This window comes from Canis lupus, chromosome 3, assembly GCF_003254725.2.
Source record: "Canis lupus dingo isolate Sandy chromosome 3, ASM325472v2, whole genome shotgun sequence".
NCBI classification, from domain to species: Eukaryota; Metazoa; Chordata; class Mammalia; order Carnivora; family Canidae; genus Canis; species Canis lupus.
In genome coordinates this window covers 8541976-8561103 of record NC_064245.1, presented here as the reverse complement: position 1 = coordinate 8561103, position 19128 = coordinate 8541976, and the positions used below count along the sequence as shown (strand labels likewise).

The window sequence follows — 19128 nt, the reverse complement described above, 5'->3', positions numbered from 1 at the left end:
AATATATATACACCACAATTTACTCACTGTGATATTGTGAATTGTGATGCAACTTTAAAAATTCACGTACATGTCCTTTTTTAAAAATATGCATTTCTTCTAGGTATGTTCTTAAGAGACAAACTTATGTTTGGTATATAACTAGGAGTGGAATTCCTGAATGAGGGAATATGTATATGTTCAGATTTTTGTGATATTGCCAAACAGATTTATAAAATGATTAAGCCATTTACACTTTTACCAGTAGTGGATAAAATGCCACCACTCCAAATCCATACCAACGTGTATTTCTCTTTTTCATTTTAGCCATTGTGGTGAATGAATAATGGTATTGCCTTGTGGTTTTAATATGTGTTTCCTTAAAAACCAATGAAAGTGAACCCACTTTCATATGAATAATGTCCAGTGGATATCATCTTCTATAGAATACTTTTGTCCATCTTTATTGGATTACTTGACTCACTACTGATAGATACTTTTACATATTATAGACTTAAGTTCTTTGTAGAATATTTCTATTGAAAAGATTGTCTGCTTTCATTTTTACTCCTTATGCTGACATTTGATGAACACAATTCTTAAATTTTAATTTAATGCCATTTTTTCCCTTTATGGTTATTATGTGGTTTCTGTCCTATATAAAAATTTTTTATATAAAAATTCTTTGTCTTCTCTAAGGCCATTAAATAATTTCCTATATTTTATTCTAAAAAGCTTTATAGTCTTACCATATACATTTAGATCTACAATACATCTAGAATTGATACTTGTGTTTGTAGTGAGGTAGAGGTCAAGATTTACCTTTTGCATAAGGATACCTAATTGACTCAATGTCATCAAAATCTAAGTGATCTATTTGTTTTATTTATCTTAAATCTACATTGTTGAGGGTATGCCCATGTATAACTGTTTCATCTGCCTCACTGGCTGACTGTCCTGTCATTATAAATGATCTTTTCATAACAAGTAATGCCTCTTGCATTGGAGAATATGTTATTTAAAATTTCTATAGTTATACCATCTTTCCTTCTGGTTAGCATTCACATACTAGAACTTTTTCTATCCTGGACTTTCTACCTTTTCATTTCCTCATATTTAAGGAGTATCTCTTGCAGGTAAAATACTGAATTGTCAGACTAATCTGAAAATCTTTATTCCTATGTAATATAATTACTATTATATTTATCAGGCAGCAATTCTCCATGTATCTCATGTTTATCTACATCTAGCAAGCAGAATCTCTGATCGATCTTTGTTCTATCTTTTCAAGGATATGGGTATAGTGAAAAAACAGCCTTGGATAATAGAGATAGTGTTCTCCTCAAGAGAAGAAGGCAAGTTTGCTCATAGTTTTGGAAAACAGATTATCGTGTCCCTCCTAGAATTAAGAGAAGATACATTTACTGTCAAGTATAACAAAGATAATGTTTTCTTCTGGATCAAAAGGTGAGCATGATTACTGTCTATTATAAGATTATGTTCCCCCAGAGTTGTACCCACATTCATTACCTAACTTGCTTACACCATGCCTTGAACCCCTAGACTTCAGCGGATCCACCCTTTCCAGTCATATTTACCTCAGTCCCAGGGCTGCAGGTCCCTTTCTCCAGAAGACTGGTACAAATCTTGACAACACCATACCTTCTAACTCATATGTTTTAAGGGCCTCAGCTCTAGCAAGAGGAGTAGGCCCTGTGGAAGCCTGAGGTGTACCTAGTTAAAACTGTTCCCCACCTCGACTGGGGACTGTACACTGCACACAACAGGCAAAGAGAGCCTCTGCACTTGACTAAACTGAAGGGAAAATTAGCCAGGACACAATAGCTGAGTACATGCAACACACACAAGAAGCACTCCTGAAGTGCCAGGTTCTGGTCAACATAAAAGGACTGTGCACTGCAGAGCACTACAGGACCTCTTCTTCATAAAGCCATTACTTTCAAAACTAGGGGGCAGACATAGAGAAACAGACACAGAGAGTTAGACAAAATGAGGAGACAGAGAAATATGCCCCAAATGAAAGAAGAGGAAAAAACAAAACCACAGCAAGATATCTAAGTGAAACAGATACAAGTATATGCCTGATAGAGAATTTAAAATAATGATCATAAAGATACTCCCTGGATTTGAATAAACAGTGGAGAATATCAATGACACCCTTCAAAAGTGATAGAAAACACAAAGAAAGAACCAATTAGAGATGAAGAACACAACAAATTAAATTAAAAATACACTAGATGGAATAAATAGCAGGCTAGAAGAAGTGGCAGAACAAATTAGAGACTTGAAGAACAGAATAATGGAAAGTAATCAAGCTGAGCAGGTGAGGTAAAAGAAATCATGCAAAACGAGAATAGACTTAGGGTACTCAGTTACTCCAACAGGCATAGTAACATTCACATTATAGTGATTCTAGAAGAATAAAGAATAGTTGAATATTCCCTAATCTGGGAAAGGAGTCAGTTATCCAGATCCAGGAGGCACAGAAATTCCAAAAAAAAAAAAAAAAAAAACTACTCAAGATGGCCACATCAAGACACACAGTAATTAAAAATGCAAGAAACAGTGATAAAAAGAGTATTTTAAAAGCAGTAAGAAGGGGCAAGGGGAAGCAGTAGGAGAAAAGAAGACAGTTACACACAAGGAAAGCACCATAAGGCTATCAGCAGATTTTTCAGCATAAACTTTACAGGCCAGAAGAAAGTGGCATGAAAGGAAAAAATCTACAGTCAAGAATACTCCATCTAGCAAAGCTAACATTCATAGTAGAAGGAGAGATAAAGGGAATCGCTGGGTGGCTCAGCAGTTAAGCACCTGCCTTCAGCCCAGGGCATGATCCTGGAGTCCTGGGACCAAGTCCCCCATCAGGTTTCCTGCATGGAGCCTGCTTTTCCCTCTGCCTGTGTCCCTACCTCTCTCTCTCTCTCTGTCTCTCTCATGAATAAATAAATAAAATCTTTTTTTAAAAAAAGGAGAGATAAAGAGTTTCCAGACAAACCAAAGCTAAAAGAATTCATAATCACTAAGCCAGCCCTACAAGAAATGTAAAGGAGATTTTGTGAGAGAAAAACAAAAACAATAAGAGTAAGAAAAACAGGAAGTGTAAAAAGCAGTGAAAATAAACATATCTGTAAAAATCAGTCAAGGAACACACAAAATATAGAGATGTAAATTATGATACCTTACCAAAAACATGGGGGGGAGGAGAGGATGAAGAGTAAAGAAGAAGCTCAAACTTATGTGACCATCAACTTAATATAAACTGCTATATGCAGAAGACGTTATATATAAACCTAATGGTAACCACAATCAAAACCCATTAATATGCAAAAAAATAAAGAGAAAAGAACCCAAGTACGAACTGTGAGAGGAGAGAGCAAAAAAGAGAACTGATCAGATGAGAAATACAAGAAAAACCACAAAACAAGTAATAAAATGGTGATAAATTTATATCTATCAATAATTACTTTAAATGTAAATGGACTAAATACTCCAATCAAAAGACTCATCTATATTCTGCTTACAAAGACTCAGGTATCAGATGGGTATCAGATGTAAAGATACTCACAGATTGAATGTCAGGGGATAGAGAAATATTTATCATGCAAATGGGTGTGAAAAGAAAGCTGGGGTAGCAATACTTTTTTTGGACAAAATAGACTTTAACCTGTAACAAGAGACAAAGAAGGACACTCTATAATAATAAAAAGTAAAGTCCAACAAGACCTAACAATTGTAAATATTTATGCATCCCACATGAAAGCAGTCAAATAAATACCTAAAAGGTTAATAAAAAACATACGGGAAATAAGCGATAGTAATATGGTAATAGTAGGACACTTTAACACCCCACTTACAGCCCTGGACAGATCCTACAAACAGAAAACCAACAAGGAAACAATGGATTTGAATAACCTGCTGGGCCAGGTAGAGTTAACAGATATGTTCAGAATATTCCCTCCTAAAACACCAAATTATAATTTTTTTTCAAGTACACATGGAACATTCTCCAAAAGAAATCACATATTAGGCCACGAAACAATCTCAACAAATTCAAAAAGACTTAAGTCATACCATGTATCTTTTCTGACCATAATGCTATGAAACTAGAAATCAACTACAAGAAAAAAATGTGGAAAGACCATAATACATGGAGGCTAAATAACACACTACTCAAAAATTAATGGGTCAAGTAAGACATCAAAAAACAAATCAAAAATTACATAGAGAAAAACAAAAATGAAAACACAATAGTCTAAAATCTTTGGGAGGCAGCAAAAGCAAATTTAAGAGAAGAGTTCATAGTAATAAAGGCCTACATCAAGTAGCAAGAAAAATCTCAAATTAACTCCCTAACCTTACACCTAAAGAAGCTAGAAAAGAACAGCAAACAAAACCTCAAACCAGCAGAAGGAGGGAAATAATAAAGATAAGAACAGAAATAAATGATACAGAAACTAGAAAAAAAAAAAAACAAGAGAACAGATCAATGAAACCAGAAGCTGGTCTTTTGGAAAGATAAACCAAATTGACAAACTTTTAGTCAGATGCAACAAAAAAAGGACTCAAATAAAATCACAAATAAAAGAGGAAAAATAACAACCAACACCACAGAAATACAAAGGATTGTAAGAGAATCTTATGAAAAATTGTATGCCAACAAATCATACAACTTATACAGGAAGGACCAATTCCTAGAAACATACTCTAACAAAACTGAAACAAGAAGAAAAAGAAAACTTGAACAGACTGATTACCAGCAATGAATCTGAATCAGTAACCAAAATACTCCCAAGAAACAAAAGTCCATGGCAGGATGACTTCACAGGTGAATTCTACCCAACATTTAAAGAGTGAATACTTGTTCTCAAAATTTTCCCAAAAAAATAGAAGAGGAAAGAAAACTTCCAAATTCATTCTATGCAGCCAGAATTACCCTGATACTAAAACCAGGTAAAGAACTATGAAAAAAGAGAACAAAAGGCTAACATCCCTGATAATATAGATGCAAAAATACTAAACAAAATATTGGCAAACTGAATTCAACAATAAATCAAAAAATTATTCACCACAATCCAGTGGGATTTACTGCCAGGCTGCAAAGATGATTTGATACTCACAATTCAATCAAGGTGGTAATCACATCAATGAGAAAGGATAAAAACCATATGATCAAAAAATAAATTAAAAAACCATATGATCATTTCAATAAATGAGGAAAAAGTATTTGACAAAGTACAACATCCATTCATGATAAAAGCCCTCAACGATGTAGATTTAGAGTGAACATATCTCAACATAATAACAGCCTTAAATGAAAAACTCATGGCTAACATCACCTGCAATGGGGAAAAACTGAGAGCTTTTCCCCCAAGGTCAGGAATAAGACATGGATACCCACTTTCACCACTTTTATTCAATATAGTATTGGAAGTCCCAGTCATAGTAATCGACAACAAAAAGAAATAAAAGGCATCCAAATTGGTGAGGAAGAGGTAAAACTTTTCCTATGTGCATATGACATGATACTATATATAGAAAACCCTAAAGACTCTACCAAAAAATTATTGGAACTGATAAATTCAGTAGTCGTGATATATAAAACCAATCTACAGAAATCTGTTGCATTTCAATACACAAATAACAAAGCAGCATAAAGAGAAGTTAAGAAAATAACTTAATAAAATAAAATAAATAAATAAATTGCCATTCCAATTGCACCAAAAATAATAAAATACTAGGAATAATTTTAAATAAAGAGGTAAAAGACCTGTAGTCTAAAAACTATAAAACATTGATGAAAGAAATTGAAGATGACACAAAGAAATGGAAAGACATTCCATGATCATGGATTGGAAGAACAAATATGGTCAAAATGTCCATATTACCCAAAGCAAACTACATATCTAAAGCGATCCCTGTCAAAATACCAACAGCATTTTTCACAGAGCTAGAATGAACAATCCTAAAATTTGCATGGAACCATAAAAGATCCCAAATAGCCAAAGTGACCTTAAAAAATAAAAGCAATGTTGGAGGTATCACAATTCCAGACTTCAAGTTATATTAGAAAGCTGTAAACAGTATGGCACTGGCACAAAAATCAATATATAGACCAGAAGAGAATAGAAAACCCAGAAATAAACCCAAAACTATTTGGTTAATTAATCTTCAACAAAGTAGCAAAGAATATGCAATGGGAAAAAGATGACAGTCTCTTCAACAAATGGTGTCGGGAAGACTGGACATGGATGTGCAAAAATATGAAATTGGGCCACTCCCTTATACTATACAAAAATAAACTCAAAATGGATTAAGGGCTTAAATATGAGATCTGAAACCATAAAAATCTCAGGTCTGCCCATTGTAACAAACCGGTCATAGATGGACTGCCTGTGGGCTCAATTCCTCCTACAGTCTATTATGCCAAACCTGGATCTATTCTAAGACAAAAGTAAAACATCTCAGGGTTGTTTTGCTATAACATTGTCACCCTCTCAGCAAGATACTCTAAGAAAGACATTTTCCTGTGTAAAATCATAGATGAGGCACTACAGACTTTGGATTCTTAAAATGCCTCTGAAAAGGAGGCAAAGTGACCTTGTATGTGAGGATTTGGACAATTTCAATGTGCTTTTGCTGTTGCTTCAATATACTAATTATGTGGCTTTCAATTGTATGTTCAATTCTAAAAGGTATAATTGGTAATTACACTTAAAAACTTGTACTATACATGCTCCTAAACTTCAAAAGTAAAGGTGAAATACATTAAATTGAAATACCCAAAACTGTGCCCCTGTCTCTTCTTGCCTAACAAAAGTAACATAGAATCCTAGGATGGGAAAGAAAAATCCCAGGCTTACTTATGGACTTAAAGGAAGCAGGGCTAGTAAGAGAGTAAGAATTGGGCAAGAACTCAATTCAACAGACCTTATGCCACTGAAAACGGTTATCAGAGAATTGAGATTAACAGATTAACCACCAATTCAATTTAGTTGTTACTCCTATATCCCTTGAAGTTCCAGATATTGTGAAGTAACTAAATTTATGGCACACATGAATGGCACTTTGAGACGCTGTCTTGGACATTGTCAAAACCTTCTTTTGAATCCCATTAGCAACCAAAGACAAAGACCAATTCTCATTCACGCTATAAGGCCACGAATAATAAATCTGCAGTATTCCCTAAACTCCCCTAACATTTCCTACTACAAAGAGGTAGGTCAGGATTCATTGTGAGTACATCACCCACCAATGCCAAAAGTTTTCAATGATAGATAAATATCTGGTTGGATGGAAGGTCAGAAGTCTCAGCCTCAAATTAATTCATTAATTACTTTGGTGTAACCATATCTTCATCAGCAAAGATGACTGATAAAGCTCAACAAAATCCAGAAGACAGCTCATCAAGTTTTGGGGGACCAATGCAGACAGATTCAAAATGCTCAACCGCTCTGGCAATTAGGGACAAATTATTGTCCTTCTTCCCCTCAACCACAAGGTCACAGGGCATCACTTTGGACTCTTGAGTATTACAGAGAATAGATGACTCATATGGATACTCTATTTCAGTGGTCTTTTCTCTCAGCTAACCTGCAATGGGTGTAATCCGGACCTACATTTAAAGCCAAGCAACAGGCTATGGCATACTTCTTGCTTTGAGGTACACAAACCTAATGACCCATTTGAGCTCCAAGTCTCTATAACTGATGATTTAGTGTACTAGAGCCTCTGGAAGAGGGAGCCAGCCTCAGTTCAGAAGCATTCCCTGGGATTCACTGACTCCCTAAAACAGCTAAGTTGGAAAAACAACTCTTAGCTTACTACTAGCCTCTTGTCAGAACTGAAGCCCTGATGCAAGCAGGCTTTGTGACTCTGTGGACTGATATTCTCATTTTGGGATACACCAAACCAGATTCACAACTATTTGACCAGTCTTACTTACTCGTCAAGTGAAAATGGTATATTCAGGCCATAGGGATATTCATATTCATAATTCATAAGTGCTTAAAGAAACACCAACCAAATAGTTACATAAAGCAACTAGTTACATAGAAGGGAAACCCTGTAAGGTTATCTCCTGATTTTTCAGTAGAAAATTTATAGGCCCTAAGGGAGTAGCCTAAATATTCAAAGTGCTGAAAGAAGAAAACTACAACCAAGAATACTCTACCCAGAAAGCTTATCATTCAGAATTGATGCGAGAAAAAGAATTTCCCAGACAGAAGTTAAGAATTCATCACCATTAAACCAGCCTTATAAGAAAGGTTAAAAAGACTTCTTTAAGTGGAAAATAAAAAGCCATAGCTAGAAGAAATTATAAAAGGAAAATTTCCACTGGTAAAAGCAAATATATAGTAAAGCTAGTAGATCACTAATAAAGCTTGCATGAAGGTTAAAGGACAAAAGTAGTAAAAATCAACTACATCTAAAAATTAGTTAAGGGTTTCATAAAATTTAAAAATGCAAAAGCACTATATAAAACTTGGAGGGTAGAGAATGAAAATAGAAAGCTTTTAAAATGCGTTCAAACTAAAGCAACCATCAATCAAATATGGATTGTCACATACTTAGGATATTATATATAAACTTCATGGTAACCACAAACCAAAAACCTATAATGACATATAAAAGATAAAGTGAAAGCAATCCAAAGATTAAAAAAAAGTCATTTTTTACACTAAAGAAAGTCATTAATTACAAGAGAAGAAGAAACAGAAGAATTACAAAAATAGACAGAAAACAATAAACTTCATGGCAATAAATATGTACCTGTCGATAATTCCTTTAAATGTCAATAGTATAAATGTTCCCGTCAAAAGACATAGGGTGACTGAATGAATTAAAAATAACATGTATGTCTTTCTCTAAAAAAATAAATAAATAAATAAAAATTAAAAAAAAAAAGCAAGGGTAAGGGGGTCACTTGGATGGTTCATTTGGTTAAGCATCCAACTCTTTATTTGGGCTCAGGTCATGATCTAGAGTCATGTTGTCAAGCCCCATGTCAGTTTCCATGAAGGGCATGGAGCCTGAAAGATATTCTTTCTCTCTCTCTCTCTCTCTCTCTCTCTCTGCCTGTCTCTCTTTCTCCCTCTCTCTTTCTCTCTCAGCCTCAGTCCCTCTCCCCACCTCTCTCTCTCTCTCTCTCAAATAAATAAATAGCATTTATATGCTGCCTACAAGAAACACATTTTAGACACATGGAAAGATATTCAACATCACTCATTACCAGGGAAATGCAAATCAAAACCACAATCAGGTATCACCACGCCTGTCAGAATGGCTAAAATCAAAAACAGAAGAAACAGGGTTGGCAAAGATGTGGAGAGAGAGGAACGCTTGTGCACCCACTGGTAGGAATAGAAACTGGTACAACAACTGTGGAAAACAGTGTAGAAAAAAATTTAAAATAAAATTACTTTATGGTCAAGTAATTCCACTACTAGGAATTTATCCAAAGAATACAACAACACTAACTTGGAGGAGAAATATGCCTCCCTACGTTTGTTGCAGCATTATTTACAAAGCCAAATTATAGAAGTAGCTGAAGGGTCCATTGATAGGTGAATGGATAAAGACAATGTGGAATATATAAACAATGTAATATTACTCAGCCATAAAAAAGAACTTAATCTTGCCATTCACAACAGCGTGGATGGTCTTAGAGGGTATAATGCTGAGTGAAATAAGTCAGAAAAAATAAATACCATATGATTTCACTCATATGTGGAATATGAGAAACAAAACAAACAAAGAAAAAAAGGGACAAATACCCCAACTCTAAATACAAATAATAAGCTGGTGGTTGTCAGAGGCGAGGTAGGTGGGGAAGTCGGTAAAATAAAGGGGATTAAGAGTATATTTTATTGTGATGAGTACTGAGTAATATATGGAATCACTTTAAAATAACGATAAAATAAAAGTTGAGTAAATGCTCTCACTCCTACTTTATGCTTATTTGAAATATTTCATAGATGCATACAAGAAAATTTTACATAAAAACTTCAAAATAAGTACAATGAGCAGAAAAGGTCTACCTGCAATTTTAGTAGCTGTAGAGTGTGTTAATATAAACTGATTTTCTATATATATAGGCAAAAATTCAGAAGCTCCAATATAAACTAAAGATTCTGAAGCTTTGGTCAGAGCTAGGCATATAAATAGTGGACTCTTCAACAGAACCTGAAATAGAAATAAGTTATACTCAAATTATTTTGTTAGGCAAAGAAGAGATTTTTTTTTTCATTCACATAGTAATGACCAATCAGCAAAACTTTTACCTCTCCCAATCTAAACTGAAAATGCACATATATAGATAGATGATAGATATAGATATAGATATATAAATCAAAACCAAAATTTGCAATTCACCAATATATAAATACTGTTAAAGACATGTATTAGAACCATTTTTAGGGGCAGCCCAGATGGCTCATCAGTTTAGCACCGCCTTCGGCTCAGGGCATGATCCTGGAGTCCTGGGATCAAGTCCCACGTCGGGCTCCCTGCATGGAGCCTGCTTCTCCCTCTGCCTCTGTCTCTGCCTCTCTCTCCCTCTGTGTCTCTCATGAATAAATACATAAAATCTTTAAAATACAAAACCATTTTTATTTGTAATTTGACCTCCATACCACCTATAATTTTTATTTGTAAGTCTGGCAGTTTTCCGGAAAACTTAAGGAAAAAAAAAGATATCATTAACCAGGTGTCTAGAATGTCCTTTTACTTTAGTTAATCTATTTTTTTCTTAATAAATCTTTTTACCTAAATAAAAAAACAAAGATAAGCAACATTCAAGGAAAATCACTAGTATTACTATTAAGATTCTACAACATTTTACTCCTGGGAATTCCATATAGAGTGAAGTCATTTACATTTTGCATTTTAGTCAATTTTTTTTAACTAATTCAGAAGCCTTAGCAAGGATGTATAGTGATGCTGTACTATTACCTATTATACTATTACACTATACATAGTAATTAACATGACAGTAATTGACATGAAAATATTAACTTTTTAACGGCTTTCTCTATTTTCTATATACCTATATATCTTTGAAAATTTCAGTGGTGCTTTATGTTTGTATATACTGTTAAATTAATTTTTTTTCTAGTCCTAAATACCATTTTGAAAATTCTAAACAAATTCTCTATATTGATCTAATTCATCTTCTGAGGGTTGTCTAACTCCCACAGGGTTAAATGCTCAGACTCACTTCAACTCCCATTGTTACAAACAAGGCCATCTTAAACATCCCTGTATGTGCACCGTTACGGACTAGGGTCAACTGTCTTTGGAACTATATATCCATACAAGGATTGCTGGGCCATTAGGATCTACTATATACCTCCTTCCACTATTTCTCTAGATTTTTTTCCCCAAATGTATCAGTTTACAATCAGACCATAACGTAGGAGAGTTACATATTCTTCATGGAGCAACTTATACTTTATAAAGTTCATCACAAGCAGTATTTTCCATTCCACATTCCCTTCCAGAACTTTGCCATGCTCCCGTCAGGAGGCATTGACCTTGGAAAGTCCTTTATGACTGTCGCAACAAAGCAAGAGATGCTGCATGACATCTGACGTTGGGTCATAAAACGACAGTACGACTCCTGCTGTATATTCTCACTCTCTCAGGACTTTGGCTTTGAGAATCTTTCTGCATGTTGTAAGAAAGTCCAGGCCATATGGAAGTCCAGGCCATGCATGGGTATTCCAGCAAACAGTTTCAAAAGCTAGTATTTGAGTAAACAAGCCTTCAGGTTATTTTATTCTCCAGACTTCACTTTAGTTGACAAGTAGAGCTGAGCAGAGCAAGCCCTGACAAAACTGCAGATTAATGAGCAAAATTGTGTTCTATTATTTTAAGCTACTAGGTTTGGGGATGGTTTGTCACATAGCAATAGATATGTGGTAAACCCCCACATAATCACAAATCCTTGATATTATTAGCTGGCTTTTAAAATTTTGCCATGCTGATGGATGTACAATCATACCACACATGCTTTGCTTGGCACTTTTCTAAATTCAGATCCAACTGAGCACTTCTTCACGTCACTCATAGCTATTTCAGGTTAGTTATTATGTGTGAACTGCTTTTCGTATTTTTATTAGGCTTCCTGAAATTCCTATAGAGATTTTTCAAGACTTCCTTGTTTATTCTAAATACTAATCTCTTGTTAGACTAAGAGATCTCTTACTCCTCTTTTAACATAGTCTGCAGTTTCCTTCACAGAACAGAAATCTTGATTGTAATCTAGCCCATTAATTTTTACTTCATATTTTCACATTTGCAAACTTGTTTAACCTTTCCTACCTTTATGTCACAAGATATTTCTTTCCTGGTTTAGCATTAACTGTGCTAGCATTTTTCTTTTTTTTTTTTTTATTTTTTTTTTATTTATTTTTTATTGGTGTTCAATTTGCTAACATACAGAATAACCCCCAGTGCCCGTCACCCATTCACTCCCACCCCCCGCCCTCCTCCCCTTCTACCACCCCTAGTTCGCTTCCCAGAGTTAGCAGTCTTTACGTTCTGTCTCCCTTTCTGATATTTTGTGCTAGCATTTTTCTAATCACATTACATTAACCTAGAAATCACCTTTGTATGAGAGGCCCAACTTCATTTCACCATAGAGAGAATCAAATTTGTTCTCACACTTACTGAGCAGCTATCCTTGCAGAGCCTTCTCTATCATATAGCAAGATTTTATATGCATTAACCTGTTGCTGAGCTCTGTAGCTTTTGTCCCATTGGTCTATACCATGATTTTATATGAAATGGCAGTCTGTATTAGATACAGCAGGGATCCCTGGGTGGCGCAGCGGTTTGGCGCCTGCCTTTGGCCCAGGGCGCGATCCTGGAGACCCGGGATTGAATCCCACATCGGGCTCCCGGTGCATGGAGCCTGCTTCTCCCTCTGCCTGTGTCTCTGACTCTCTCTCTCTCTCTCTCTCTGTGACTATCATAAATAAATAAAAATTAAAAAAAAATAGATACTACAGGCAGAATGAGGAACAGAAAACCTAGCTTTTTCCTCCTTTCTGCAACTGATTTTTGGAACAACAACTAGTAAATCACATCTCTACATATCCTATTTTTTAGGCAGTATTAATAGTAGACAAGGTAATTATGTTAGAGTCAGTCACATGAGATATTTTTATATTGTTAACCTCAATTAAGCCACCTATATGTGTATGTGTGCGTGTGCCTGTGTGCACATCCAAAGATACACGTGTCTTTGGAAAAATTACTCATTTTATTTCTTTACTCGTCCTCTTTAAATTACTGGTTCATCATCTGTAAGATAGAAATTACAATATCTGTATCTCCAGGTGATCATGAAAATGCAATATATGCAATAATTTGGTTTCTGGCATATAGAAGGTACCTAGGAAAGCATACACATCATTTTCATAATTTATAAAATAAGAGGGTCACGCTAGATTATCAGATTTGTTGGTTGCAAACTCTAGTGTGCTTTGAATCATTTGAACGGTGTAAAACACAGACTGCCCGGTCTTACTTTCAGAGTTTCTGATTTAGCAGGTCTGGAGTAGGGCCCGAGAATTTGAATTTTTAACAAATTCCCAGGTGATGATGATGATGATGATGATGATGATGATGATGATGATAATGATGGCCTGGGAGCCACACTGAGAACCACAGCACTAGATAATTTTTGTGTTTGGACTCTTTAGAATTAAAATGAATAGATTCAAAGGTTAATCCAGTTGATGTTACTCAGTAAAGTAAGAAAGTCAAAAACATTTTCCAAGTAGCTGAATAATTCAGCACTCATAAAGAAACAGAACATGATTCAGAATCAAATGGCAGCTTTGGTGTCTGCTCCCTAGTGAGCATTCCACTGCTTTCTCTTAACTGTTTCAAAGGCCCAGATATTCGGCTTCTTTCTATCAGCTTGTTGTGTCTATATCTACGTCTATTACGGCCTCTGACTACATTGTCTCTCCATTTGCTCCTCTTTCTCAACAGCCTTTGCACATTCGTTCTATGTCAATTTATTAAGGCTGTGTTGTTTGAGTTTCCCAGACTTTCTCCTATTTATACTCTCCCAAGAAAGAGAAATTATCAAGTCAGTTTTTAACAAGTGTCCCTATTGGGTATTTTCTCAAGCTATTTAAGAGGTTTTTGGGAAATCTAAGAGTTACTATCTGGGTTCAAGTGCTGATCCCAGACCTAGTTTTAAGTAGGACAGTTGAACTACATCCCATAGAGCATGGCAACTAATGCATAAGGAACCACTTCTGGGCACTTTATTCAGAAAGAAACTGTAGGGACACCTGGGTGGCTCAGTGGTTGAGGCTCAGGGTGTGACCCTGGGGTCCCGGGAATGAGTTCAGCTTTGGGCTCCCCATATGGAGCTTGTTTCTCCCTCTGCCTGTGTCTGCCTCTCTCTGTGTGTCTCTCGTGAATAAATAAATATTTTTTAAAAAGAAACTGTAACCATAACACTCAGAATACAACAGACCTTTCTAATAGAATGTCCAGGCTCTCTTCTTTAAAAAAAAATCTATTTTTAAAGGGATTTCATGTAATGAAATCAGGCTGAATTATGGTAGGTTGAATTATGATAGGTGTAAATGTACCAAAGGAGAAATCAAATTAGGTCTTCACAGTAGCAGATAAATTTAAGCAACAGCGTGTAGCACTGTGGCTCTTAGCCCTAGTCAATCACAGGGTTTGTCTAAAACCAAGATCTTTGGACACACCAGAGGAGGCTCGTGGTGGTCTGGGAGGTATGGTTTCAAGCCAGACTAGGTACTCCTGCAGGTACTTACTTAGTATGAGTGTGAAATAAGAACAGGATCAGCAAATATCAGCAAAATATAAAGTAAATTATCTAGTGAACACAGACAAGTAGACTAAGATTCAGGACAGGTCTCGAGTAGCAGCAGGAAACAAATGTTAATAAGGGAGCTATTGCATGAACCAAGGTTCATTGAATATGGGATGTGTAGTGTCCCAATTAATTGCAGAACTTTTTCTTTTATGTGGGAGAAGCATCCATCTACTTCCTACCCTAAGCAAGGTAGCATAACAGGAGACAATGACCTTGCCAGTAAAAGGTAAAAGGCCTTAGTGTCTATAGACAAATAGGAGGAAAATATAAGTTGAAGAGGAGACCAATAAGCTCCTTTGAATATTCCAAGTGTTTTACTTGATCATTTAACTTCTCCCTTTCTCTGGTCTTGGTTCCTCATGAAGAACATGTATAATTAGCCACAGAAAATAAGTAATGGTTATCTTCATTAAATCTGTCAAGATGAATAAAAGACCTCACCGAGAAAATGTTGCTTGTTCAAGCTGAAAAATGTTTCAGCCATATATCCTGAAACCTCCTCACTTACTCTGCTTCTACAAATATCAATTTATTCCACCAAACCTAGGAGACAATTCAGAGACCGAAACTAGTACACGTCATCCTGATATAAATACAAATGATAAATATATTTTTTAAAGAATCATGTTCCAAAAAAAATAAATAAATAAAAAAATAAAGAATCATGTTACTTGTGTCAAATGTACATTGATTGATTCTAGTTTCTATGATAGCAATTTACCTGCTTTCAAAGAACATTAATATTTTGACCACTCAGAGTGTAATATCTAAATAATGTGGACACTAGCCTTTTTTTATGTACTCTGTCATCCATTTCTAGCCACACAGGCAACGAATAATGCTTTATATTCATTTGGTTCTACAGAACCAAGTTCTGTAGTTCAAAAAGTTCTTTCATATCAAAATAGCTTTGATCTTTTGATTTGAAATTTTAAATTTCTTTTCTTTGTTCACTGGAATTCTAGTATATAAATGTCTTCCCCACTGATAAGGTATGAGACTTAAGGCAGGAGATGAAGAAAAACGAGGTAAAAGTGTTCATCTCTCTGATCCATACATTTAAAAACAGTTTTCTCTTATAAAATTTTATTCCTTATCTGCTTCTCGCCAGTGCTAATTTCATTGTTTTTTCTTTTCCCTAATTTATTTCCCTAACTCCCAAGCTTTCTATTTTTACTCTTTTAAAATATACTTCTAATTGATTATATTCTGATAGCTATAGTTATTCATTGTTCTACTTTCTATTCTTAGCTTAAACCCATAGACATTTATAACTTTTTGCCTCATGGATTTTATAACTTATTTTTTACTTGTTTATTTTTTTCTTCAAATTTTTATTTAAAGTCTAGTTAGTTAAAATATAGTGCAATATTGGTTCAGGAATAGAATTTGGTGATTCATCACTTATATACAACACCCAGAGCTCATTGTAACAAGTGCCCTCCTTAACCCCATCACCCATCTAGCCCATCGCCCACCCACCTTCCTTCATCAATCCTGTTCTTATCACTAACAGTCTCTTATGATTTGTTTCCTTGTCTTTTTCCCCCTTCCCATATGTTCATCTATTTTGTTTCTTAAACTCCACATATGGTTTTTGTCTTTCTCTGACTTATTTCACTTAGCATGATATACTGTAGCTCCCTCCACATCATTGCAAATGGCAAGACGTTGTTTTTGATGGCTGAGAATATTTCAGTGTGTGTGTGTGTATACACATCATCTTCTTTATCCATTCACCAGTAGATGGACATTTGACTTCTTTTCCATATTTTGGCTATTGGTGATTATGCTGCTAAAAACACCGGGGTGCATGCACCAAATTGAATCTATATTTTTGTGTCCCCTTTGGGTAATACCCAAGAGTGCAATTGCTGAATTTTAGTGTAGTTATATTTTTAACTTTTTAAAAAAGATTTATTTACTTATTTATTTGAGGGAGAGAGTGTGTGAGCAGAGGGAAAGGGAGAGGGAGACAAGCGACTCCCCGCTGAGCAGGGAGACTGAAGAGGGACTTGACTCATGACCTGAGCCGAAATCAAGAGTTGGATGCTTAACCAAATGAGCCACCCAGGTTCCTCTATTTTCAACTTTTTGAGGAGCCTCCATACTGTCTTCCACAGTGGCTGCACTAGTTTGCATTCCCACCAACAGTACAAGAGGGTTCCTCTTTCTCTGCATCCTCACCAATAACTGGTATTTCTTGTGTTTTTAATTTCAGCCACTCAGACAGGTGTGAGGTGGTATCTCATCATGGTTTTGATTAGTATTTTCCTGATGATGAGAGATGTTGAGCATCTTTTCATGTGTCTGTTAGCCATCTGGATGTCTTCTTTGGGGAAAAAAAAAATCTATTCACTTCTTCTGCCCATTTCTTAACTGGATTATTTGAGTTTTGGTTGTTGAGTTTGATACGTTCTTTATAGATTTTTGGATATTAACCCTTTATTAGATATATCATTTGCAAATATCTTCTCCCATTCTATAGATTGCCTTCTAATTTTGTTTCCTTTGCTGTGCAGAAGCTTTTTATCTTGATGAAGTCCCAATAGTTCATTTCTGCTTTTGTATTCCTTGCCTTTAGTGATATGTCCAGTGAGAAGTCGCTACGGTTAATGCCAAAGAGTTGCTGCCTGTGTTCTCCTCTAGGATTTTGACGGTTTCCTGTCTCAGATTTTTAAATCATTCATCCATTTTTAATTTATTTTTGTGTATGGTGTAAGAAAGCGGTCCAGTTTCATTCTTCTGCATGCTGCTGTCCAGTTTTCCCATCACCATTTGTTGAAGAGACTGTCCTTTTTCCAGTGGATATTCTTTCCTGCTTTATTGAAGATTAGTTGACCAGATAGTTGTGGGTCCATTTCGGGGTTTTCTGTTCTGTTCCACCGACCTATGTTGTCTGTTTTTGTGCTAGTACCATACTGTCTTGATCACTACAGCTTTGTAATATAGCTTGAAGTCCAAAACTGTGACATCTCTAGCTTTTTCTTTTTCAAGAAAAATACTTGCTTTGGTTATTTGGGGGCTTTTGTTGTTCTGTACATATTTTAGGATATTCTAGTTCTGTTAAAAATACTGTTTTTTTTTAAATGCTGGCATTTTGATGGGGATTATGTTAAATATGTAGATTGCTTTGGGTAGTATAGACATTTTAGTGTTTTTTCTTCCAATCCATAGGCATAGAATGCTTTTCTACTTATTTGTGGAAATAAATAATTTGATTTCTTACATCAGTGTTTTATAGTTTATATTTTTTACCTCTTTGGTTAGGTTTATTTCCAGGTAGTTTATGGTTTTTGATGCTATTGTAAATGGGACTGATTCCTTGATTTCTCTTTCTCCTGCTTCATTATTGGTGTATAGAAATGCAGCAGATTTCTGTACACTAATTTTGTATTCCGCAAATTTGCTGAATTCATGTATCAGTTCTAGCAATTTTTTGTGGAGTCTTTTGGGTTTTCTGCATAAAGTATCATATCCTCTACAAATAGTGAAAGTTTACTTCTTCCTTGTTGACTTGGACACTTTTCATTTCTTTTTGTTGTCTGATTGCTGAGGCTAAAACTTGCAGTACTATGTTAAATAGTAAGGGTGAGAATAGACATCCTTGTCTTGTTCCCAACCATACAGGAAAAGCTCTCAGTTTTTCCCCATTGAAGATGATATTAGTTGTGGATCTTTCATATATGGCCTTTATAATGTTGAGATAAGTTTTATCTATACCTACTTTGTTGAGGGTTTTTATCAAGAATAGATGCTATATTTTGTCAAATGTTTTTGCTGCACCTATTGAGAGGATCATAGATTCTTATCATTTTTTTGATTAATGTAGTATATCATGTTGATTGTTTTACAAATATTGAACCACTCTTGCAGCCCAGGAATAAATCCCACTCAATTGCAATGAATAATTCTTTTAATGTACTATTGGATTGGATTTGCTAATATCTTGTTAGAATTTTTGCAAATGATAGTATAATTTTACAAATATGTTAAATATTTTGTTTCTGTTTTGGCTTTTTATCTTTTCTTTATTTCCATCTTACCTATTTTAGAATTAAAATTATCTTTACTGACATTTGGGTAAAACTCTTTTCTTTCCTTAATTGATGAATTTTCTAAAATATATAAATAAGGACCAGAAAGAAATATGGTAACAGTAGAGAGAATAACATTCTAAAAACAGCTACTTCCCTGGCTCCTTTTAATAAAAATTGATGACAAGAAGACTCTTTAAAAAAATCTATGCTTAAAAG

General features: G+C 35.0%; 1 protein-coding gene across 1 annotated transcript in view; it reads right to left on the bottom strand.

Moving 5' to 3' along the window:
- Positions 1-19128, bottom strand: part of SLCO6A1 (solute carrier organic anion transporter family member 6A1) — a 95301-nt gene that overhangs the window by 49237 nt on the left and 26936 nt on the right. Inside the window, 1 exon segment of the mRNA XM_025437768.3 lies at positions 10041-10185. Within this exon segment, the coding sequence (XP_025293553.3) occupies positions 10041-10185 (145 nt within the window).